This window comes from Carassius carassius, chromosome 39 (genome assembly GCF_963082965.1).
Source record: "Carassius carassius chromosome 39, fCarCar2.1, whole genome shotgun sequence".
Classification (NCBI taxonomy): Eukaryota; Metazoa; Chordata; class Actinopteri; order Cypriniformes; family Cyprinidae; genus Carassius; species Carassius carassius.
In genome coordinates, this window is record NC_081793.1 from 17,520,470 (window position 1) to 17,547,531 (window position 27,062).

At 39.3% G+C, this 27,062-nt stretch overlaps 1 protein-coding gene across 2 annotated transcripts; it reads right to left on the minus strand.

Annotated features, from left to right (window-relative positions):
• On the minus strand, positions 1–26,920 carry LOC132121505 (melanopsin-A-like). Of its 2 annotated transcripts, XM_059530980.1 has the most exons (12): positions 26,770–26,884; positions 26,430–26,640; positions 17,886–18,028; positions 17,558–17,691; positions 11,835–12,038; positions 11,497–11,668; positions 11,093–11,257; positions 10,282–10,389; positions 8,750–8,936; positions 3,549–3,761; positions 1,903–1,938; positions 1–784 (listed from the first exon to the last, which is right to left on the minus strand). In XM_059530980.1, exons 2-12 carry the CDS (start codon positions 26,571–26,573, stop codon positions 611–613), a joined length of 1,680 nt encoding a protein of 559 aa, XP_059386963.1. In that variant the 5' UTR covers positions 26,574–26,640; positions 26,770–26,884; the 3' UTR covers positions 1–610. The 2 variants fall into 2 exon arrangements, with proteins under 2 accessions (XP_059386963.1, XP_059386962.1); XM_059530979.1 differs by having other exon boundaries at positions 26,430–26,920.
• Positions 26,921–27,062: the final 142 nt, after the last annotated feature.

Genomic DNA, 27,062 nt, shown 5'->3' on the forward strand with positions numbered 1-27,062 from the left:
ACAAAATTACACACTTTACCTTGAAAGAAACATTAAACGATCCACATTTCTGATTACACCTGTAGACAGGGCTCTACGTTTTATAGACAACAATTTCTGGCTATGTAAAAACTAGCCGTTTAAATCTTCACGTCACATCATGTGTTATTTTTGATCTTGTGCAGGCGCAGGGAACGGTTTATTCCTATGGCCTACAGCACAACCTTTTTATGGATAAAGCAGGGATGGATGTATCTGAATACATATTCTCTATTCAATGTCAATCCATAACTGAGACACTGATAGCTGCTTTCCCCACAGAACTGTCATATTCATCCCTGAGAGGAGAGGATCATCTCCACATCACTAAAAAAAAACCTTAAAGGGTGTCCTCTTATAAAAATAAAGACCCTGTTTACCCTGTAGCCTGTGGTTGCCCATTTTCCACCTCAAAACAGTAGTACAACAATAATGACACAGCCAAATTTCAGATGTCAGTTGTGACTGCATGCAGGTTCATTTTTGAGCCCTGTGTAAAGGAGACAAAAAGGAGGAAGGGATAAGTCCGATGACCCAGAGTCTGTTGAAGATGGTGTCCTGAAGTATAAATAAGTGGTAGTGCAGCCCATATTCAGTCAATCTCAGAAGTTTCTGCAGTGACAGAGGCTGCGTCCACCGAAGCACCTGGGAGCTGTCTGGAGGGGCCACAGCTGTGGAGGGCAGGACTGGATTCTGATGTAACAATGATGGAAGGGATCCGAGCCAGCTGTCTTTTCTCATCAACGTTCTCTGAGATAATATTTGGCTTAATGTGACAGAAAAATGATGATTAGTGAATGGAAAACATTTGTACTGCTAAGGAACTGTAATACAACTGTAAAATCTTTTATTATTGTCGCTTTCGATAAATTAAATGCATCATTGCTGAAAATAGCAACTTTTTATTTTATACTTAATGAGATCAGGCCGGGAAGGCATAAGCAGGGATAGGACTTCCTTGTCAATGAAAACTCCCACAGTGCATTGGAACCCAATCTTGTCATAGTCATGTTGATGCTCAGCAATACAGGAATGTTTTTCAGCTTGATCTGCTGAGAACTTTCTGGACTAGAGTTTGCATTTGTATTCACTGACAGGTTTGCATCCTGTCATCGCTTCCAGTGCTGCATTCCAGTCGCTATAGCCATAATAATGACACACTGGGGTGACTTTGTGACAGTGTAGCTCGGCTTCTTTGATAAACACTACTGCCTCTGAACACAAGACAATTTGGTACTTAATTTGACCTCATGTGGTTTGGTTTCACTTTTGAAAGTATGGCATTGTGTATCCCTTCTAATCAGTGACTAATCAGTGTACTGAAATCCTGTATGCTTATTATGTTGAACCAAACAGCTCCTTCATAACATTTAATAAATAGGAACATATACTGTACCACTATAGACCTGCTTGGAGGGGACTAGTGTTCCCTGAAGAGTTTAGTAAAATGGACTGATTTCAGTCCCACATTAATCAAACATATCAGTGTTTTCTCTCACATAACCTCAAAAAAGATTGCAGAGCAAATTAAATTCAGCTTCCTCTGAGAAATCTACTCCAGTCCTGATAGGTATATCTAAGACTGTTATTATTATTTGTATTATTATTATTTCTCCTCCTACATCTGACCTTTATAGAATCAATACAAATAAATTCTTTCTCTTAGTTACATAATCACATGTAAATATGGTTCCCTGATGCACAGACCTTCTGTCACATCCATTTCCAGACAACAGACACTTCCATGTTATTAACTACCAAGATCTCCCATTTGCAGCAGCACATGACGTGAGAGGCATCCTTTGTTAACTCAAACATCATTTAGAAACTATTCCATTCCAAAAAGAGCACTTACAGAAAAAAAAGACAACTGGACAGACTGACCTCAGTTATGGAGATCTCATCTTTGTCAATCACCGTCTGAAAGAGGGAGAGAGGAGATAGGAATGAATTTTATGATTATGAGTTTTTCATATAGTTGCATAGTTAAACACTTCTCTTTCTCATTCTTAAAGTTCAGATCTGTAATCTATCTGTAATTGATTGAGTTAGCACATTGTCAGCCTCCTAGTGTTTAAAATGGGCTGTGACCAATAAAAAGGAAATGTGTAAGGGCAAAGCAAAAGATGCCACCCAGTGGACACACTAATGCCATTCATCTTGATGACATGGGATGAGCTTCTGTTTATGGGGATTATTGCTCTAAAACCAGCAGATTAGAGCAGGAGAATTAAAGCAGGCTTAATCTTAATGTAATGGACCCTCATTCAAGTCTGCTCTTTAAAGAAAACGCCCCACGCGCTGACCCACACAGTACCATCTTCACCTTTCACTTGCTCTACTGGCTCATGATCTGCTTAACATTATACAGTATTAACAAAAGGAGCTTTTAGGAGCCAAATCAATTTGATTTGACTTTTGTTCTTTTAAAACTCATAAGAAAATGTTTTTTGCCACTATACATCCCTTTGACTGGTAAATGATAAGCATAAAAGCAGGATTTGTCTCAGTCCATTAACATGAGAGAGTGATTGTCTGACTATTCTATTTTGTGCAATCGCTCCACTGAAGCAGATCAGTGGTTCTAAAATGGTGGGTTTTAATTCAAAAACAAGTTTGTTCTAATAAAGCTCAAAAGATACAAAAGACATTTCTAAATGCTAAATAATTATTATTTTTTAATTATGTGGTAACATTTCATTTATTTGTATTTATTAAATAATACTGACAAAATGCAGGACTGCACTGGTTGTCCATATTATTAAAAATAACCTCATAAAAATCAAGAATCTGATTAAACTGGTTGCCCTTTATGTGTTTGCTTTACTAAAAAAAACTGCTCATATGAGTCATTCATTCTGTAAAACAGACCACACTGGCTGCGCTGTATGTGTCTGATTCATTAAAAAAGAGCTTACAATAGTTATTCATTTGGGAATCAGACTACATTGGTTGTGCTGTATGTGTATGATTCACTAAAAGGAATCGGCTCATAAAAGTCATACATTCGGGAATCAAAGTACACTGGTTGCACTGTATATGATTCACTGAAGGAAGTGGAGACATTTGTTCGAGATATAGAGTACACCAGTTACAATGAATGTTTTTGGTTGTACTGTATGTTTCGATAAAAACTTAAGATGATGATAAGGTTCCTTCGTGATGTATCATTCAAGTGGAACAGAAAATCTGTTAATGTTAAAGCAGTACCAGTACCAGGCTGAATTAAAAAACACATCTTCATCCACTAAGTTAAAGCAAAAAAGGCTGTGTAGATCTCAGAAAAGTGATAGCTATTCTTCATCTATGCAAACTGTTAAACACTCATTAGTAACAGAACTACGCTGGCTGAAACCAGGGCAGTGATATGAAGATATGAAGAATGGAATTACATTTCCAAATGAATCTTAAATCTGATGGGATCGTTTCCTCTCTAAAATGAATGTGGGCTTCCTAATTTCATATATCAAGGATCGCTGCTTGAGCTTGAAAGCTTTTGATTAATGAGGTGAGATATGACTCTCACTTACGCTGATGTATGTACAGGTCCGGCTCAAGTTTGGCTCGGCTAGACTCTGGGCCGAGGTTCTGTCAAAGATACCCGAGTCTCTGCTCTTGACCTTCAGCCTCAGAGAGCTGCTGTGCTTGAAGTCAGACAAATCTTTTCGGATGTCAGATGAGACCTGACGACTAGCAGGGCGCGAACTTGTGCTGGAGAGATCTGCTTCTGTGTCTGTCCAGCCCTGTCCATAAACAACACACACTGAATGTTGGTCAAACAGCTTGAATAAAAATCCAATAACTGTGAGATTGCTGTGACCTTTTGGATGAGGAAGAACAGAAACATACTGTACACAATACATATGAGAATGCTTGTCCATGTTTCACCTAAAAATGAAAATTCTGTCATAATTTACTCACCCTCACGTTGTTCCAAACCTGTATACATTTGATGACAGAAATGATGAAAGAATTTAAATTTTTAGGTGAAACTATCAATTTAAATATAATTTATGTGCATTACTATGCCGTTATCAAACCTTGAACCATAAATGCCACTGAAAGTGACCAAAATGCCCTAGATATGAACAATTTCTCCACAGCGGATTCCTCTCTTCTTATTATCAAAAATGATATATATATTTCATAATATTCTGTCATCATTTTCTCACACTCCTGTTGTTCCAAACCTTCAAACATTTCTTTCTTTTTCAGAACACAAAATAAGTTATTGCGAAGAATGTTGATGATCAAAGCATTTGGTGACTTCTATTGGATTTACTATCAATCAGTAAAATCAATCAGTCAATAAAAACACTGACATTTGTCAGTTTAATCCTCCACAGAATAAAATAGTAAAATGGTAAATGATGACAGAAATTACATTTTTTGATGAACTATCCCTTTAAATGAACTTAACACGCATTACTGGAGTAGCAGCAAACCCTGAATGGGCCAAAGAGTTACTTTCAAATGACTGTCATTATCAAGTTCTCTTGGTGATGTTTCATAATTCATCACATTATTAATAACAGGAACAGAAATTAACCAAAAAATACTACTGAAAGTGACCAAAATTCCCCAGATATTAAAATTGTCCCCGCATTTGATTCCTCTGTTGGGTATCTATCAGATAACATTTGAAATATTTGTTCTGAAATATGTAATGTAAAATTTGAAATATGTAATCTTCATCAATTTCATGGGACAATTATCTCTCCCTAAAAATCAAGTTCCCTATCAGTCGGTCACTCTCGACGCCACGTCGGTGACCGACGAATATGGGATATCGCTTCGATAGACCAATCTACTTTGAGTGTAAACCAAACGAGCCAATGCACATTGGCATGCAATTATTGCATCCAGCTGCCGCTGATCACTGCGTGAGTATAAGAGAGCAGCAGGTGCAATGCATACCAGCTTTTCGCTTCGAAGCCGAGCGACAGTGTCGTTCTGCTTACCTTGAACTGTGTCTACGGTGAACTGCGAGTTCAGCACGCTCTGGGAAGCTTCCTGTGTTGGCGGGACGGCGCTACAGCGGCGGTCGTTCCAGTATCGAGTTGGTTGCACACTTCAGGCTGCACTATCCCTGTCGTGTGGCAAGCGGCCATCTCCCCTGTGCGCCTCAGCACTGAAAAGAGCAATTTCCTAAAAGAGCAAATTTTCTCTAAAAGAGCTTCACGGGTGCGTCTTTTTAAAGACGACGGGTCGTCCTTTTAAGGATGCCGTTTCACCCGTGCGTTTCTGGGTGCGGTCGTTTCCTGGCACCGGGTGATGGTCACGATCGCTGCCTCACGTGTCTGGGCGTTAAGCATGCTGAGGTGGCTTTCGTGGATGAGTCCTGTTCCCATTGCTGGGAAGATGACCATCTCAGAGTTGCGAACCAGGCTCCGCTACCTTCAGGGGGGCGGAGTCCCGCTGCCTCTGCCGCGATCTGGGGCTCGTTCTGGCGGACAGACGAGGTCCACTTCCGGTAGTGGCTCGGGCGGTTTGAGGGTCACAGTGGTGGCAAACCCCGCAGGGAACCAACCCTCTGGGGACCACCGCTCCTCTTGCACCTCCGATCCAGTGGAGCAACCCACGGAACGCGCTGGGCCCTCTACAACGAGCGTCACGCCTACACGCCATATCAGTACAAGGTCCTGCCCTTTGGGCTGTCCCTGTCTCCCCGTGTCTTTACGAAGATCACGGAGGCAGCTCTCGTTCCCCTCAGAGAGCAAGGTATTCGCATACTCAACTACTTAGACGATTGGCTGATACTAGCACAGTCTCGAGATCAGTTGTGCGAGCACAGGGATGTGGTGCTCCGGCACCTGAGCCTGCTGGGCTTTCGGGTCAACTGGGAGAAGAGCAAACTCTCGCTGAGGCAGAGGATCTCTTTTCTTGGTATGGAGTTGGATTCGGTCGAACAGACAGCACGCCTCACAGAGGAACGTGCGCGGTCGGTGCTAGCCTGCTTGAATACGTTCAAGGGCAGGACAGCGGTCCCACTGAAACTTTTTCAGAGGCTCCTGGGGCATATGGCGGCCGCGGCGGCACTTACACCGCTCGGCCTGTTACATATGAGACCGCTCCAGCACTGGCTTTATGGCCGAGTCCCGAGGTGGGCGTGGAAGCGTGGCACTCACCGGGTCCAAGTTACACCGGCCTGTCGCCGAACCCTCAGTCCGTGGTCAGATCTTGCATTTCTCCGGGCGGGGGTGCCCCTAGAGTTTACACGGATGCCTCCACCACCGGCTGGGGGGCCACGTACAACGGGCATGCAGTCTCAGGGGTTTGGACGGGCCCGCAGCTGCATTGGCACATCAATTGCCTAGAGTTGCTAGCAGTACAACTTGCCTTGAACCGCCTCAAAGGTCTCTTACGAGGCAAGCATGTGCTGGTCCGAACGGACAACACTGCGACCGTTGCGTACATCAACCGACAAGGTGGTCTGCGCTCCCGTCGCATGTCGCAACTCGCTCGCCACCTCCTCCTTTGGAGTCAGAAGGTTCTGAGGTCACTTCGTGCCATTCACATTCCAGGCCTGCTCAATCGTACAGCCGACGAGCTGTCTCGAGCAATGCTCCCGGGAGAATGGCGACTCCATCCCCTGATGGTCCAGCTGATTTGGAGACGGTTCGGAGTCGCTCAGGTCGACCTGTTTGCTTCTCCAGAGACCTCTCACTGCCAGTTGTTCTACTCCCTGACCGAAGGAACTCTCGGCACGGACGCACTGGCACACAGCTGGCCACGGGTCCTACGCAAGTATGCGTTTCCCCCAGTGAGCCTTCTCGCACAGACACTGTGCAAAATCCGGGAGGACGAGGAGCAAGTCTTGCTAGTAGCGCCATACTGGCCTACTCGGACCTGGTTCCCCGAACTAGTGCTCCTTGCGACAGCCCCTCCTTGGCCAATTCCTCTGAGGAGGGATTTACTGACTCAGAGACGGGGCACCATCTGGCACCCGCGTCCAGACCTCTGGAAACTCCATGTCTGGTCCCTGGACGGGACGCGGAGGTTCTAGGTGACCTACCCCAAGAGGTAGTGAACACCATCACTTCGGCGAGAGCACCGTCTACGAGACACGCTTACGCCATGAAGTGGAACCTGTTCGTTGAGTGGTGTTCTTCTCGCCGAGAAGACCCCCGAAGATGCCCGATTGCGGTCGTGTTATCCTTTCTGCAGCAAGGGTTGGAGCGAAGGCTGTCTCCCTCCACCCTCAAAGTCCAGGTTGCCGCTATTGCTGCGTACCATGACCCCGTGAATGGGAAGTCTCTGGGTAAGCATGACCTCATCGTCAGGTTCCTTAGAGGGGCCAGGAGGTTAAATCCTTCCCGCCCCCCCCGTATACCCTCTTGGGACCTGTCTCTAGTGCTTAAATCACTACAGCAGGGCCCATTCGAGCCTTTGCATTCAGTTGAGCTAAAGTTTCTTTCATTGAAAACTCTGCTCCTGCTTGCACTGGCCTCCATCAAGAGGGTAGGGGACCTGCATGCATTTTCGGTCGACGATTCGTGCCTACAGTTCGGGCCGGCTGACTCCCAGGTAATCCTGAGGCCCCGGCCTGGCTACGTGCCCAAGGTTCCCACTACACCCTTCAAAGATCAAGTGGTGAACCTGCAAGCGCTGCCCCTGGAGGAGGCAGACCCAGCCCTGGCTTTGCTTTGTCCCGTCCGAGCATTAAGGTGCTACGTAGACCGGACACAAAGCTTCAGGACCTCAGACCAGCTCTTTGTCTGTTACGGAGGCCGGCAGAAGGGGAGTGCCGTCTCTAAGCAAAAGGTTGGCCCACTGGATTGTGGATGCCATAACCCTGGCTTATCAGGCTCAGGGTGTGCCCTGCCTGTTCAGGTTGCGAGCTAACTCAACTAGAAGTGTTGCATCCTCCTGGGCGCTGGCTCGTGGCGCCTCGCTGACAGATATTTGTAGAGCTGCGGGCTGGGCGACCTAACACGTTCGCTAGGTTCTATAGCCTTCGTGTAGAGCCGGTATCCTCCTGTGTTCTCACCTCAAACGGGTAGTGGCACTGAGAGGCCCCGGTTAGTGTCGGCTTGCTTAAACCGCTCCAGAGTGTCCGTATTGTAGACCCTGTTGAGATCCTCCATCACCCTAAGCAGCTGGACGCAGCGGAACGTCCGGCGCCAGACCTTCATGATGAATCTGTGAGAACCATGGAAGGGTGGGTTCCATATTGAGACCTAAGCGGTACTCATATGTGTATAGTCCACGGTATAGCCTTAGAGCCCGTGTTTCCCCGGCAGACTTCTGCCTTCCCAAGAGGGTTCTAATCACCTCAAATTTCTCCTTATACTCCTGAGCGGATGCTACATGTGTATCTGCCTCCGAGACCTCCTTCGGAGACGCCCCGTCCCGTCGCCATGGTTGCTGTACCGCCGCTGAGCTGCCGGGTCCCCGGCTCGGCTCCTCAGCGAAAAACTGGTATGCATTGCACCTGCTGCTCTCTTATACTCACGCAGTGATCAGCAGCAGCTGGATGCAATAATTGCATGCCAATGTGCATTGGCTCGTTTAGTTTACACTCAAAGTAAATTGGTCTATCGAAGCGATATCCCATATTCGTCTGTCACCGACGTGGCGTCTCCGTTCCCTCCTTCAGGGAACGAGGGTTACCATACGTAACCGAGACGTTCATTTCTGACACTGGTTCTGACACATTTTTCTGACAGAATTTGGGTATACATACAGTACATGTGTTGAGCTTATTTCTGGCCTTAATTTATTTCCTTACCGACTCGCTGTCAGACACAGAGGACAAGCGTGTCTTCCCGGCACGGTGCATGTTGCTGCTGGTCTCTGAGGACTGGCTAGTCAAAGTGGAGCGTCGTGTGGACATAAAGCTACTGCTGCTGAACCGGTCTCTATGTGGTATACATAGCAGCACTCCTAGACATGGTATATACTTTGCAATGGCAGACCTGAGAGAGAGAGAAGTGATATTTGAAAAAGGACATTGGAACACAAAAAATTAAGGACGGAATTTTGCACTCATTGTAACTTGTCAAAACCAGACTTGACGGCTCAAATCAGTCCTTCACAAGGATCCCATAATATTCAGGTGATAAAAATGGGTAAATGTTGCCCTCATCATTTAAGTGCTTCCTCATGAGGCATTAATCGTCATATCTGTTATGAGCAGCACATGACCCAATGCATCCAGTGCAGATCAATCTAAAGTAAATCTGACTTTTAAAGGTCAGAATCTACCTCTGGCATCTCAAGGTACTTGCGCTTGTGCTCTGTACACAAAACCACTGATCGATTTGGGTCTGCCTGGCCTTGAAGCATACAATGTGCATGTTTGTGCAACAATGTTTCATTTTGCTGGACAGGCCTCTTTGTATTGAAAACTAGGGTGTGTAATTAACCGGAGATGCTGGTAACTGAGTTGGTTGTGCTTCAATGCTTCAATATGCAGCCAAGGTATTTCAATTTTATTGCAAAATTTTGTACAATTAAAAAATATGTTTTTCAATATTTAACAGGAATTTCTTACAATAAAAAAACAAACAAATACATAAACAAATACAAAACCATTCAAAAGTTTAGGGTCTGTAATTTCTTTTTAAAGAAATTAATACTTTTATCCAGCAAGGATGTATTAAATTGATCAAAAGTGTCAAGAAAGATATTTAAAATCTTACAAAATATATATATATATATATATATATATATATATATATATATATATATATATATATATATATATATATATATATTTCACATAACTGCTCTCTTCATTAATTTTGTATTCATAAAAGAAAAATAATGATAAAAATATATATATGTAGATATATATTTTATGCAACAATGTTTTCAACATTAATGATAATAAGAAATCAGCATATTAGAATGAATTCTGAAGGATCATGTGACACTGAAGACTGGAACTGGACTGTGTTGTAAATTAAGCTTTGCTATCGAAAGAATGAGTTAAACTCAATAAAAACAATAGAAAACCATTTTTTAAATTGTAATAGTACGTTGTATTTCATAATATTACTATTTTATTTTATTTCTAAAAAATCAGTGCACACTTGGTAATTTTCTGTCACAATTCCAAATAACATATTAGATATTTCTTGCTTCTGTACAGTCTAATTATACACTGAATTGTACACTGTATAATTCATATAATTGTAAAAATTTGTTAAAATGACTGTGAATGTACATCTACTAATAGCCGTAAATATTGATCATTCTTTTAAATGCAACAGAATAGACAACTGTTTGTAAAAAGGTTTGTGTTGAGCATCATCACACCTGTATTTGGGGTGAGTGATGGCATAGATGATTGGGTTGTGGATGGCGGATGCTTTGGCAATCACAGCAGGCACAGAGTTCATGTAGGGTGTGAGCATGTCAGCATAGCTGTGCAAAAAGTGAGAGTACATAACATTACACATTACTTGTATCTAACCGGCATCACATTGCCTCACACCTCTACACAGACACATTAGATTGCAAATAGGTGGTTAATGAGTAAACCATTGAGTCCTTTGGAAATGAAGCAGCAGGTATGTGATCATTAACCTGTCAAAGGAAGTCTATCTCTCTGAGGGTGGAAGCAATAAAATGGCGATGGAAGAAATCATATTTTTACACATAGTGTCATATTATATTATATTATATTATATTATATTATATTATATTATATTATATTATATTATATTATATTATATTATATTATATTATATTATATTATATTATATTATATTATATTATATTATATTATATTATATTATATTATAAGGATAAGCAAACTTTTTGTCAGCATTCTAAAATATTAACTTGAAGTGAATTTTCCCTAAAAATGTAAATTAATATTTGAATACACTGACAACACATTTACATGTTTATGGTTCTCTAAAGTGGTTAATTATTTTATTATATTATGAAGTATGACTTTATCTGTCAAATATTTAGCTGTTTTAGTTGCCTCTGATAAGCATAAAAAAATAAATAAAAAAAAATCATTAAGTAGAACAAACAAAAATAATAAGCTAAAGTCAACGCTAATTAGCTAACATCATCAAGAAGGATATAATGGATTATGGGTGTAAGACATTCTCACCCAGCGAAAGCGGTAAGAGCCACACAAGAGTATGGAGACCAGGAGATGACATACAAAAGGATCACTATGAGCGCTATCTTTGCCATCTTCCATTCATTTTTCATTTGATGCATCTTCTTGATAGAGTCTCTGGGTCCTCCTTCTCCATTGATTTTTCCCACAGCTCTGTTATTCCCATCATACAGACGTGTAAACAGATAGATAGATACAGTACACACAAGAGTCAGCATATACATCAGTTTACAAAGCCGAGGTCTTTGTAAAGATCACTGTTACACTGCATTAATCTAAAATTGATCTCTTTTTGATAAATATTACCCCTGTTTACAGAAAAACTGTATTTTTCCTGTTTCCAGGACAGAAACGTGGTCAAATACAATCATAAATATTGTAAAAGAACGTACCTGTTGGTATCTCGGATGGCCCTGAAGATGAAGAAGTAGCAATAAATGATGACAAAGAGGGGGATGAAGAAAACAAAAGTAAAGAGCAGCATTGTGTAGGCACGTACAGAAGGACTGAAAGTCATGTAATCCCATGAACAGGACGTCAGCAGACCTTCAGGGACATATGCACCTGAGAATATAAAATACAATTTTATTCTGCTGCTTAAATGAGGAGGTACAATGGGGTAACAAATGAGGGACATATACATTGTTCAATCTTGAATTTCATAATTAAATGCCTCTCTTGTCTCCTTAGGCAAAATGCCCCTGTTAAATGAGTGATTGTAAGGACTTACTCCATCCAAAGAACGGAGGAAGGCTCCAGCCCATAGAGTACGCCCAAGCAGCAGAAAGTATCAACAGGGCTCGTTTGCGTGACATGACGCCAATAGAGGCCAAAGGACGAGTGATCACAAAGTATCGATCAACTGCAATAATCATGAGTGTGATCATTGAGCAGATTCCAAACAGAGCACCACAGAATGCATATAACTCACAACCTGCGGAGAGAGAGAAATTAAAAGGAATACAGCAAGAAATAGGAATAGTTCACCAGAAAATGAAAATGTACCCTCAGTTTGTTTCTTCATTGGAACAGATTTGATTAAATATAACATTACATCACTTGTTCACCAATGGATCCTCTGCGGTGAATGGGTGCCGTCAGAGTCTAAACAGCTGATAACAACATCACAATAATCTACAAGTAATCCAAATGACTCCAGTCAATTAATTATTGTCTAGTAAAGTGAAAAACTGCATGCTTGTAAGAAACAAATCCATCAGTAAGGCATTTAACTTTAAAATGTTGCTTCTGGCCAAAATATCAGTCCATATAATCCATTAAAACATTTCCTCCAATTAAAAAAGTCCATCCCCTCTTTTCCTTTCATATCAAAATCCACTGACATATTTTTTAAAACTCTTTTGGACTGTTATTGTTTGTAAATGGTGCTTGATATGTGCAAATTTATCTCCTGATTTAGACCAGACAACATTTTTTTTACTGAAGAAAGCAATATTATGGTTAGAGGACTCTTATTTTAGCTTATATCAATGATTTGAAGTTAAAAACATCATAATGACAAACTCATTACAAACATGAGGCTTTTCACATCACAAAATGTTAATTAATGGACTAGTAGACTACTGTAGTTGTGTGGATCACTGTGATGTTTATTTCAACTGTTTGAACTCTCATTCTGATGGCACCCATTCACTTCAGAAAATTAATTAGTAAACAAGCAATGTAATGTTAAATTCTGTTACAATGAAGAAACAATCTCATTGACTTCTTGTATAGCCCGTGGTTGTGTACATTTTCAGCACATTTTGATTTTTGGGTAAACTAATGCTTTTATGATTTTCATAACGCACTGAATTTATAATCCAGTACTGCATTTATAAAGTCCTTCACATTGTTTCTTCCATACTGTATGAGTAATAAATCATACTACATAGTCCATATAAATCAACCACCTCAGTCAAGCTTCTGTATGAAATTAACAAGTGACAGTGAAAGTGGAATGGCCTCAGTTGAAAAAGAAAATTTTCCTTATCAACAAAGAAATACTAGTTAATTTACACAAGCTGCACATGTTGGCAACTGTGGATGTGTAATTATAATAATAATGGAAAACCCTGTAACCCTGTGAATATATAATTGCTTTGGAAATGTCACTAATGTGAACAGGTTTTTCATTTTACAGAATGGAAACAGTTATAAGTTTAAGAACCTGTCATTAAAAAGCCCATATTTATTAACTACTAATTTAAACATTGCTGGAAACCTTTGCTCAGTTATAGATATGACTATGAGAAGACCGGATAAAACAAGAAGAAGTAACAAACTTTTTCCAACTGTTTGAATATTATATATTGTGTAGCTAGATATATTGCACAATCAGATGATTTTGTACCTTTCTGAAGGGTTTTATTTTTGCAATAATTGCTGGCTGACTTACATTGTATTGCTTAGTATATATAAGAGTGTAAATTGCTTCTACACCTTTTTTTGTGTGTACTTGTAAAACTACACTAACACTGTGGATAAAATATTGACAACTAAACATTGTTGCTGGGGGTTGTAAGATTCTCCGTTATTATTAACAAGGTGATGCAACTTCACTTCAAAGAACACACTTTAAACCTTCAATGCACAACATGGGTCAAAAGTGATCTTTGCAAGAAATTAATTTCATCATTCAGTATTCCACATATTCCTTAATTAAATTGTTTTGATCATCACAAAACCTTATTTTATTTTTTTCTTTCTTACTTTTAAAATAAAATCATTTTTGTATCACTACCCTTCTAATGCATGGGTCTTAAATGACCTGTATTATTTTCCTATCTTATTTCCATCATGGCTGTGTGAGTGTTTCTTTGCTGAATCTTTGGAAGAAATGCATTTTATCATTTATTATTCCAGGTATTCATTAAATATCTTGTTTTTTTTATTCATTGTAACGAGTGGGGCGGGGCCGAGGGATGTGGGAACACGAGCGAGGCCGGTGGAGTGATTGGGAAATCCGCTACACCTGCGACCCACCACCGGTCTTGAGTCCCACAGAGGAGATGGAAGGATATAAAACTGGAGCGACGACAGTGAAGGACGAGAGAGGACCAGGCGAGTTGCCGGGGACGGGCGAGCTCGCTGCCGACCGCCCACGATATGGAGGGACGGCTGCTGTCCGTGAGGGAGCGGAGGAGTCGGCGCCGTTCGCCAGGGGGCCTGAGCCTGCTGCCTCCGTGAAGGAATCCGGAGGAGCAGGGAACGGGGGATTCCTGCCGGCTGCCCAAAACCGGAGGAGCCGTCGCCGTCCACCGGGCGGCGGAGGAGGTCGTGCCGTCCGCCGAGGGCCGTCCAGTGCCACCGCCAGGCACCGCGGAGGAGATCACCCAGCCGGTGGAGGGCCGAGCAGCAGTCCGTCTGGGGGGGGGTGTAGTAGAGCGCAGTCTCGAGGGTACCCCCCGGCCTGCGAGGGGCGATGGGGGTATGTAACGAGTAGGTCGGGGCCGAGGGATGTGGGAACACGAGCGAGGCCGGTGGAGTGATTGGGAAATCCGCTACACCTGCGACCCACCACTGGTCTTGAGTCTCACAGAGGAGATGGAAGGATATAAAACTGGAGCGACGACAGTGAAGGATGGGAGAGGACCAGGCCTGGGCTTTTAGTTGTGTTTTGGTTTCATTTTATGCGCACCAGTCGTCCGTGAGGGGCTGGTGCGCTGTTTTGTGTTTATTTTGCATTATTAAAATGTTATTGGATTGTCCGCCGGTTCCCGCCTCCTTCTTCCCGATGATTACGAAGTGTTAATTCATTACATTCATTAAATATCATAATGCTTATTTTTCTTCAAATGTATAAACAAACACAGCTTTTGTATGTCTACATCAACTTTACACACATGGGTCAAAAATGACCCATATAGGAAACTTTTGATATTTGCAAATTTTTTGCAAGAAGGAACTTATTTACTGCAGAAAACAGTACTATTAGTTAGCTTGTTGTGACATATTCTATTCTAGCTAATGTTAACTAGGTCAACAAAATAAAAGTTGAAATGGAACATAATTACATACAAGTATATATCATCCCTGTTAGGCTGAAACCTTGTATCTCCATATTTCATTTTATTATTACAAAAATAAATGCTATTGGTCACCCTCTATGTCTGTCACTGTTCCTGAAAAGTAACAGCTTTGGACATACAAGGTTTCTGTGTGACAGTGACAATATATAATCAGTATATACTTTTATTTATAATATTATTATGGTTTTGGTTTCTTCATACAGTGTTAGTATGGCTGGTCCCTATCATTCAAGAGATTCTACATGAAGAACAGGAAGATGAAATAATTCTTAGTCCTGATTCAAAGTCTAAAATATCTAAACCTGATCACCTAAATCAGTGCCACAGGGTCAGTCTGGAGTTGTGGGTGTAAATCCAGATCTCCTAGATGAAGAAGACTCATTTGATTACACTGAAGACTTGTCTGATGAGTTATCTGAAGAGGAAACTCAGACCCAGTCCAAAAGATTGAGTAAAAATGCACACCTCGTATAAGCGATGAACCCCCTAGGTGGCTACAATGTGCTGGATGTTATCACCTCTAATGTCTACACAAGGGTGGCCAATGTTGGTCCTGGAGAACCACAGTCCTGCGGAGTGCAGCCCCAACCCTAATCAAACACACCTGATCAAGCCAATCAAGGATTACTAGAAAGCTAGAGGCAGGTGAGTTTTTAATCAAAGTTGAAGCAAAACTCTAGAGAACTGTGGCTCTACAGGACCGAAGCTGGCCATCCCTGGCCAACTTCACTGCCCACACCTTGATTACATGGGTGGGGTGACCAGTGCAAGGCAACTATTCATCAAGGATCTGGTCAAAGAGCTTGTCATACTACATTTGAAAATGCTCTTGGAGGGCACGGCCCAAATCCATATTACAGTGGCAAAGGGAAGATTGGGAAAAACTACAGCCACCACATATTGCAAGTGTTAAATGTGTTGGTCTAAATAACTACTAAATTAATTATTTTGACCAAATGTCTTTATTCTTTTGTTTTATCACGCTTGTATAGATGGGTCATTTTTGATTCATGTGTGCAAACTTGATGTAGTCACAAAAAAGCAAGGGAAAAAAATCAATTTGTGGTCATTTAAAAAAGATATTTTGAATATTCATAGATCATAGAGCAGGGGATATAACTTGCTTAAATAAACTGATTTCGAAAGAAAGAAAGAAAGTCAAGCATTACATAACATGGGAAATGAATACTGGTCATTTTAGACCCATGTTGTTCATTAGAAGGGTTTGCATAGCCTATACATAAAAAAGGGTTAAGTGCTTAAAAGGTTTGAAATCTAAACAAGACCATCAGTGATCAAGGGATCCTCAGATGACCTGACTTTTTGTGTTTTTTTTCTGTAGCATTATTCAAAAGCCTAACATTAGAGCATCACATGAATCCCACACATGCTTCTGCATGATAAATATGTAATCATGCAATTGTTGTCCTTTCAGGAGAAGTTTTTAGGACTTATAAAAAGTAATTGCACTAATATGTTTAAGAGAGCTTGAATGAGAGATTGCAATTGTAATATAGCACCTTTGTAGAGAGCAGTTCAGTCATGACTCGCTAACTGCTACTCCACACAGAGCCATAACAACAGTACACAATGATGGGGACAAGTCCCTCTAATAATTAGAAATGGCCGAATTGCCCCTCCCCAATATATGAAATTCCTGCACTGCTCTACTGCCCTACATTTATGCAGCAATCATTCTGTTGTTAGGATGACACAAAGGTTTAAAAGTTACATTTTTAATTTAGGCTGGTCTGGCTGGTTTAATTTAGCGGTCTAACAGTGCTCGTCAATGTCAAAATAATTGAGATGGCCAATCAAATCAAAGTAGGCGGGGTTTACTGTTCACACAAGCAGAGCATTAACATTTTTCTATTGTAAACTTTAAACTATTGACAGTAATATACAGAGATGCAAAGTACTCAACTTTTTTTATCGAAATATGGCTGATTACGATTGAAAATATGGTGTCATTTACATGATTCATGTAATTCCTTACTGAATGTGATGAGGCAAGAAAGCTTTGTGTTTTGACATCTTAGGCATATAAATAAAAGTGCATGTGTGGATATGTCAAAATATTATTTACAAATAGTTCAAAACGATTACTTCCCAACTTGAAATAGACCTTGAATTCCTTCACTGTTCTTCAAGACATGGTAAGGCAGAAACACATAAAGAGAAAATGGCTCAATGGCTTATTGTCTTCTTGGTTTTAGGAGTAAAAATTAAACAAATGTCAAATTAACTTTCTACTAAAATAGAAAAAAAATACTTTTTAATCAATATGAACTACTATTACTGTAAACACTGGCTATAGCATTAAACAGTTCAATTCAGTTCAGCTCTGATCAAGTTTTGTCTGATAAGGAAAGAAAAACAGGGGTTTGATCAAGCGCCCATGATTATCTGACATCTGGATTACCTTTTTCCCCAAAGATCCATCGCTTGTGCAGACTGGTGGTGAAGAAGATTGGTGTCTGAGTGACACACATTAGAAAGTCAGTGACAGCCAGATTAATGATGAACATGTTGGCTGGTGTTCTCAGACTCCTACTCCTGAAAAAAAACATGCAGAAATGCTACAATTCACTAGAAAGAAAGAAGAAGCTTATCTGTGACATTGGCATTTTATATTGTACAGAATAAATTATATAAATAATATAATGTTGCAGTGCAAGAATGATTATAGATGAGCAGATCTAACCTGAATTTCATTGGCAATCACACAGACTACATATATCTGGACTCACTTGCAGAAGGCATACATGACCAAGAAGTTTCCCACCATGCCGGTGATGCCCACTGCCAGAATGACAGAGCCGATAGTGTAGTGAGCGTGGTCTGGAACATCCACTGTGGGGAAAGGATGTTGAACATCCTGCACCATTGCCACCTGTGCACAGGATTATTTCAGATGAGCACAATGTGCATTTTCACAGTACAGGACATTGAATCTTAATAACTGAGCTTTACATTACTTATAAAGGTATAAATGTCTTAGTTTTCCAAGCTATAATTTGTTTCAAATCCTGTAGTTCCTGAAATCTCTATTATGCCTGTTTAATACCTCAGTAGCTAGCTGAGATGGAATCAAGCAGACATATTTACTGTTTTTGAAGTGGACTGTGCTGTTTCATTCAATTACATTGGTGTGTAGAACGGCGAACACATAAAAGCTTTTAAAAATGGCAAGCAGGCCAGCTTTCAGTTTTTGCCCTTTTGTCAGACTCAGTTCTTAAGAGGCAATTAATACATCAAACACTGCCATTCAATTCACCAGTGTCAATATCTTAGTCGGCCACTTTCAGCAATTTATCCATTTATACTTCTATCCATCCCTGAGTCACTCTATGGACTCGATTGGCTAAAGCCTGACAGAGCAAAACAATAGAATTGACACTACAGGTCACTTTATAATTGGAGCTTATAATGGGTGAGTAATACAAACTAGCAAATCATAGTAGCAATCATTCACATTTCTTATAAATAAAACACTCTGTTGAAAAAAGTTTATGGCTATAGCTTTTGAAGAAGAAGGTGGTATCAATAGTGGATGTTGTAAGACTGCTCAGTTTGACAATCACCAATAAAAAATGAGAGGACATTTCAGAACTAATGAGTGTATAATCTGCCGCAGATCAGTGGTGGATTAATGGAATATGTATAGCAGCAGTAAAATTAATGGGTCATTACAGAAGTCTATCATCAGACTGAAGTAGGCCACTCCTGATTTAATACATTTTGCACCTGATGATCATGTTCTCCAGCACCTTGTGCTTCAATGTAAAAACATCTGGCCATCTGTACAAAGGTCGATGATCAATGTCACAAATGTGCTTATATGATTAGACCTAGAAATAGTACAGAAATAGTATAGTCTCTCAAAATCCTAAAACTTTCTGTAATGTTCAATCACAGATTTTCAAAGTGGGATTCATGTGGTTGCAGTTCCCCAAATCAAACTATAACATTTAATTTCTGTTGCACTGAATGATTAAAACTGCTCCAATAGTGAGTCAGCAAGTCACTATGCCTGTCCTATCCACCCAGATACTTTGTATACAGGCAAGTCATGTGAGCATAAATGCATTTTGGCGCCTCTCATTTACACGGCTTTTTCTTTACACACAGAGGTTCGCAGAAATAATGGTTTGTGGCACAGATACTCTCCTTCTACTAGGTGATAAGTCATACCCAAGCAAGTTTTATTCCAAAAAACTCAAAACTGAGACTGAAAGTAATAAAAAAGCATCACTGTTACCTTGTCTTTTCCATTATGCTAAGGAAACTCAAGAGTGAACTGGAAACATTCATTAAAGAAATGAATACTATTATCCAGCAAGCATTTCAAATAAATGCAACAACAACAACAAATCTTCGGTACCATGGTTTAAAAAAAATGTTAAGTAGCACGACATTGATAACAATAAACAGTTCTTGAGCACCAAATCAGCATACTGTGAAAATAAGTTTTATATTATAATTTCTGATGGATCATGTAACCCTGAAGACTGGAGCAATAGCTGCTGAAAATTCAGCTTTGCATCACAGGAATAAATTAAAATATATTGAAATAGAAACGTGTTGTTTTAAATTCTAATAATATTTCACTATTTGACCTTTTTTACAGTATTTTTCTGTTATTTTCTGTTTTCAGTTAATACAGCCATGGTGAACATAAGAGACTTCCTTAAAACACACACACACACACACACACACTATTTCTTACCACAAACTTTTTAACAGTGATACATGAAATGACCACTATTTTATTTTTTTAAAAAGGCATGAAATTTTTAGCCACAATGACAATCTCACACAAACCGCATCCAAATTACTTTGATTGTCATTTCACCTAATCTAAAGAGACAGAGCTGATATTTGGTTTAATCCTCATATGTCAGTGCTGTTACAGTGCTTGTCTGTTAGGTCTATCGAAGAGGGATTTGGATGAGAGCGTGTTCTGCTACTTGGAGGGATGATTCTGTGGTACAAATTGATGAGAAGTGCTCTTAAAATGTCACTATCACTTAGAAATCCAGTGAATGATATAAAAAGACCAGGAGAGACAGAGACAAAGACAGCAATTGATAAAGAAGAGAAAATGACATTTCACCACATTGCAAGGAGCTTATTTGTGCCATTAGCTAATCATAGAACAATGTCATGGCTCTTTATTTTTGGGCTGCAGTTGTTTAGTATAACATCAATGAACAACAAAGATCTTAAATTAGAACGTTAACGTAATTAAAAATGATTAAGTTGTACTGTGGATATGGTTGCATTATTTAAAAGTTTTTATAAACAACACAAACTTTACCTGACGAGACTGAAAGCAACAGATTGCGTTGAATGATCTTGTTTGTCTGTGCCTCCCAACTTATTATTATGGCTTGCAGCTAGAAGAAAGGTCTGAACAGGGGCAAAGCACACAAAATCAATTTCAATCAGCTGACAGTTTACTGATCGGTAAGGAACATATCAGGAAAACACGGGCCCAAACCTCTCAGGAGGAAACCATGATAAAGGATGGCTGATCCACTGCTTTAAAAAAAAGAGAGAGTCTTTCTGGGGAAATTACAGACTCTGTCTGTCCAACAAATGCTGAGACCTTTCTGCAAAAAGCAGTGGTGTTTTCTTGAAAGAACTTTCTTGAGGGAAAGTGAACTTGAATTCAAACTAAAGTTTTCAATCTGCACAGATTCCTTCTGATTGATGTCGACAACATTACTAGGGAAAAACATTGGATGCCGAGACAGATTTCAAACAGCACTCTGACAATGTGCAGCTCTGAGATGCTGATGATTTAAATCTATGCATGCTTTAATACCACTGATCCATTTTTCTTAGCTTCCCATTGGCAGTTCTTACCATATGCATCTTTCTTTAGCCCTCTGATGCGTCTTCGCTAGAGTGGATGGATTTTTAAAAGCCAATTTTAGCCATTTTTATTAGTTTATAACCATTGAATCATTCCATTTAATACAGTAATTTTTTCATTTTTATTATATTAATCATTATTTTACATAGTTTTCTTGCTCTTGTAATGCTTTGTTGTTGTTGTTTAATATTATCATTGTGTGGTATTCAAGAACAAGAGAATGATATACAAATTTCAAAACATGTTGTGCAATAGTAATTTTTCATTTATTTTGGTTTGGTGTAAAAGCACTAGTTGAATTTGTACTGTGGTCAGACAAAGTACAGGACAGAGTCCAGAAGTAGGGATGGCATTCAGATGAAGTCCGAGCATTGAAATCCAGGCAATTAATCAATATATTCACAATATTCCATAACCATACCGCATTCTGCTTTCCCTTGGTTTTCTCTGTCAGCCTCCGAGGCTGATAGAAGACTTTTAGTATTACAGTTTTGTTAACTGATTTTGAAATGTTATTTTCTTGTTTGAAGTAAAAACAAGAATAATATCTCTTTCTCCTTTATAATTGAGAAAATGGCTCAGCGTATACCTGATGTGACGTACTTGAAAGAAAATTGTTCTTTCATATTGCTGAATATCTTTGTCAAGAGGCAGAAGTGGTTTAGGCTGGTTCAGGATAATGCTAGCAACATCAAAGTAATGGGTGTGATTCCTAATGAACTCATGTACTGATAAAATATGTACCTTCCACTTCCCTTAGAAGTTACTTAGGATAAAAGCATTTAAAGATGTATAAATATAAAGAATGTTATGTACAGTAGTGGTGGTACTAAAAGATTGACCATATGTTGTTGAAAAGGGATTCCACAATGAACATTTCTCTGTCTTCATTTTGGAGTCCAAAATGAGAATCCAATTAATGGTTCTTTTTAAAAACAAGCCACTTTCCAATCATTCATTAATGCACCTTTCAATATGGTACACTGTAGTAAACCTATTGTACGATGTGAGATTTTCACACTCGCCCTGTCTTTAAGAGAGATGTTTGATCTTACATGTCCCTTCAAGGCATGTCACTATAGCTTCACACAACCAGACAGAAAACATCAGGACACAGTAAGACCACCCCCAATGTGCAGTATTAATTCAGATATTAAGAAGAATACTAATGTTTAAAAAAACCTTGACAGACACTGGAACTTGTCACTGCAGCTTGAATAGATTCATATGTCGTTCTGTTTCAGTCTCTCTCTCTTATTGTTACGGTCTTTGCCATCTATTGTCTGTCTGATGTATAAAAGTACATAGATATACCAAAACTATGTGAACATCGAACCACAATAGCTAGTGTTTGAACATTTAATGTGAAAACATTAAACTTTCACTGAATTACAATGTTGGGCCAATGTAGGTATTCTGGCTTTCATTTAAATGAGTTAAGGCTGGTCTCTTCTTGCTCATAATTCAGTGTAAAGACACAATGGCATATAAAACCTCACTAAAAGATGCCTTCTCTGACCCACTTTAACTCCTATTATCAAAATATAGTTGTTATTGCTGTGTGAATGCATTTATGCCACCACTGAGCAGCATCAACCAGTTGAAAGACAGCTAAAATACACTTCAGAAGCACCTCTCTGTCATCTTTGTAGTGTAAAATTTGCACAAAGAAAAAAAAACATAGGCTGATTCCACCTGTTGTCTTTGAGACCCCTGGCATCTTTCAGCATTTTACCCCATGCAGACCTGTGGAATGGCAAATTTATGCAACCACATATAAAAGGCTAATTGTCATTCAGTGTCATCAAAAAAAAGACTGTTTGTCTCAAGCAGATGGTAAAATATTAGCTCAAGGCAAATACTGAAAGCCTCACTGACAATTACAAATGTCTAAGGCATAGTTTTAAACATCCTATTCTATGTAGGCCTTGTACAACCATGTTTTCTCACCTTCCTCTTCAAACTCCTGCTTCAAACTCACATTTGCATTCATTTTTTATCTCTCACACACTGATTCACTCTCTAATTCCAAAGCTATCCATGCTGCTCTAAAAACTAGAATCAACCTATTGTTTGGAATCAAAAGGTGAAGAGTGAGTGGTGAAAACTATTACACAATATACAATAGTCCACAGCAGCAGGTTTAACAACTCACAATGACACAAGTTACAGATAGGAAGTGAGTTCTTTGCACTAATACATACTGTAGTGCTCTATAGTTGGGTGAAAATAACAGTAACACTTTACAATAAAGTTGCATTATTTATTGTTAGTTAATGTATCAACTAACATGAATAAACAATGGACAATACATTTTTTTACAGTATTTATTAATGTTTGTTAATCTTTGTTAGTTAATGAAATACAGTCATTTATTGTTAGTTCATGTTAATTCACAAAACAATAACTCATATTTACAAGCACACCTTTTATTTAATAATGCATTAGTAGATGCTGAAATTAACATTAATTAAGATTAATAAATGCTGTAGAAGTATTGTTCATTCTTAGTTCAACTAAAGTAGTTAACTAATGTGAACTAATGAACCTTATTGTAAAGTGTTACCAAAATAACCAGTTGGATCTGCAATGACTGTTGTTGATGTGTGAAAAAAAAAATTTGATTGAAATGATTCATGGATTGAAACATGTCAAATTAGGCCAATGGAAGATATAGATGTTAAGCTTTATATTCACATTACATCAGAATATGAATGCAAGCTCTGTACTGTAGCTATGACATTTACAAATAAAGTCTTGATTCATCAGAGGAACAAGGCCCCCCTGTTTGAAGAATGCCATAACGCTCGATCATGTGCATACAATGCATACTTTTAAATTTGTCTGGACCACTATTGATTTATGAAGTAAATAAATAAATAAATAAATAATCTGTTAAACTAGAGATAGAAAAGGACTGTGAGCAGTAAAGCATTAGTAAATTGTTTTTTTTCCCTTTCTTCTCATGGATAGCATTATGTTTTAGTAAAATTTGGGTTTAAAACCCTCACATGGGACAAAGCTCTGTTTTAGGACCTCACATCATTATCATGCTATTTCATATTTTTATCTAATGAAATGATACAATGGAAATAATACTCCATGCACTACATTATGCATGCATACATTATGGAACATTTATTTGTGCTTTGTTTTGTTTTTCCCTCTGAATTCATTTTCTTGTATATTCCATTTTAATCACCAAACAGGAAATATCCAGGAATGGCTTACTTCTCTAAGCAATTAATCCCATGTGCTAGATTCTCTCATGATGCAATATGATCCAATAGGACTGCCTACTTTTCAAACTGACATTTGTGTGTACGTGTCTGATTCTTATTCAGTCTGATAAATTGTGCTCATTTGTACACACAACAATTTTTTTGTTGTGCGATATATTGCCCCAGAAATAATTTTGAGACCATTTTATTCCACTGAATATATAATCATGATATAATTGGAAATTAAGTATCAAAACATTAGATACCTTAAAAAACTTGAATAAATAGTAAATAAACATCTTCTAACAAAAAGTGCAAAGTAACAAGTATTCACAAATAACACAAACAATGTTACATCTACAGATTTTTCCCGGACCTTCTTTTCTCTGTAAATTAGGGGTGCACTGTATCGCGGAAAAACACAAGCCCTACTTAGCAATCAGATGTCCGTATTCACAATGGCACAGATCCCTAAACAAGGCCATATATGCAGACTGTTTCAATTATTTATTTATTAATTTTTACTTGGAACGACTACACCACATTATGTATGAGAAGCTGCAAATGACACTGGCACAAATGGAATGCAAAAACATGGTGACATTAACTTTTATGTAAATATTATAGGCAATAGATTGTGTCACCAAAAATTATTGAGGTCATGTACGTATTGTGTGACAAGTCGATATATTGATTATTGCAACAGGCCTACTCATTTGCTGAGTAATTCCCCTTATAGGGTTGTAACACCTCTGGTGGAGTGTGTGGGTGATTGTGAGCCTGCTGTAGTGTCCAGTGTGCAGCAATTCAGCTGCGTACTATCTCAAAGACACCATACAGAACAAACTTTAGTTTAGAGACTTGATCCAAATATGTCTGCATTTTATCACAATGAGAAATGAAGACCACTTAAATTATTCCTAAAAACCAGACTGTCTAACATTTTACATTTCTAAAAACAAATGAATACAGTTAAATGAGGGCATTACACAAAAGAAAAGAAAAGAAAAGAAATGAAAAGGAAAAAAGAGAAGAAAAAAATCTAAAACACTGTATTTAGTTTACTTTTGACTATACTAACTATAGAAATACTTTTGGAGAGTATTTCTCATGTCAAGCAATAACTCCAGCTCTGGACATAAATGCACAGAATACAAAGATACATGCATTACAACTTGACTGCATGCTCCAGTAAATATCAAGTTATAAGTACTTTTATTTCAGATATTGCAACAGCTGAAAATGTGCCACCATAAAAAATATTAATATGTACAGCAAGGATGTGTAACGGAGTTCTGTGGAAAATATTTTTTCCACGAAATAACAGCTTTTAAAACATCATTTAATGCAATCTTAGGTGATGGAAATTGCATTTTTTTTTTTTTTTTTTTTTTTGCCATTTTAAAATACTATACGGTCTCAATCACGTTTTTACACGTGCAGTCTTTGCATTTCAATGGTCGGCTAAACTTATGATTGTGAATCACCTATGATAACCAAGATCATCGAACAATCCCAGAGGCTATAACAATAGGCGTGATTGACTGGCTATAATATTTGGTAGGCAAATCCTTTCTTATCCATGTGGAGAGACAGAAACTGAGTATTTGTCAGCAGTTTGTCCAGAGGCGATGTGAGGTTCCTCTCGCGCACCACACAGTAATTATTTGGCGCCCTTGGCACAGAATAACCTTCAACTATCCGACAGACATTTTAAAAACAAAATCTGTTATAATACATGTTTGTGATTAAGACAAGCAAATGTACAAATATTGTTTTATGGTTTGTCGAGGCACCGTCCAACACTGAAATGGAAATCGCTCGATCAGCATACTGTTGCCATGGTTACCTCCTCTGAAGAACTCAACGTTTGTAACTTTTGTGGCTAATGAAACATACTAAAGATCTTTTAAACAAAATAGATATATGTAAAATAGTTACATATACTTTTGGGGGAGTCAAACAACATAATTGGCACCTAAGACGCTGAGATAGAACGGATAAGCTTCCCTAAAACGCTCCTCCGATTACGCACGCGCTCTTTGCGCTATCTTTTCAATTACTTTGAGCTTTTAATGTGTGTTGTTCATAATATACACATGACTTAAAGTACGACACACTTTATGACAGACATTCAGAATCAGCAGCCTACTACTAAACACATGGCTCAATTTCAAACTCCGTCATCTTACCGTGGTGGCTCGCGCCGGCAGCTCCATCAGCTGGTGCGCGCTCACTTCGCTGTAATTCCACGCGGCGAGAGTGTCCACGGTCACCACGGGGCTGTTAGGGACTTGAGTGGGGATTCCCATGCTGACGGAGCGCGAGGCGTTCATCGCAGCGGACACGGCGCGCGCAGGGAGAGGAGTTCAGAGTTAATACGCAAAAAGAGTTTGCTTAAACCTGAGAAACAGCATTAGTAAATGAGAAGGTGTTGGATGTCTTCCTCTGCCCCTCTCTGTCTGCAACCTAGAGATGAGCTGTCAGCTGCGCCCAACATGTGTGTGTGAGGAGTTTGTCAATGCCACTAACCATGTGTCTGTTCCAGTATGCATAAGGAGGGATGCTCAGTTAAGTAAACTCAAGCATCATACATGCAGCCCAACGGCTCTGTGCCAAGCCCTTCATAACCACATTAAGCCTTATGTGCCTGTTTGCCCAGGACGTTCACATCAATATCTTCTACATGTAAAGAAACTGCACATGCTCAGTCTTCAGTCCTTCCCTGCTCTCTCTCTGTCTTTCTCAAACCACCCATCCTGTTCAGATTTGGAAGCAGCTTTAATTAACAGCCAGTCAGCAGCAAACACTTCTAAAATGCTAAG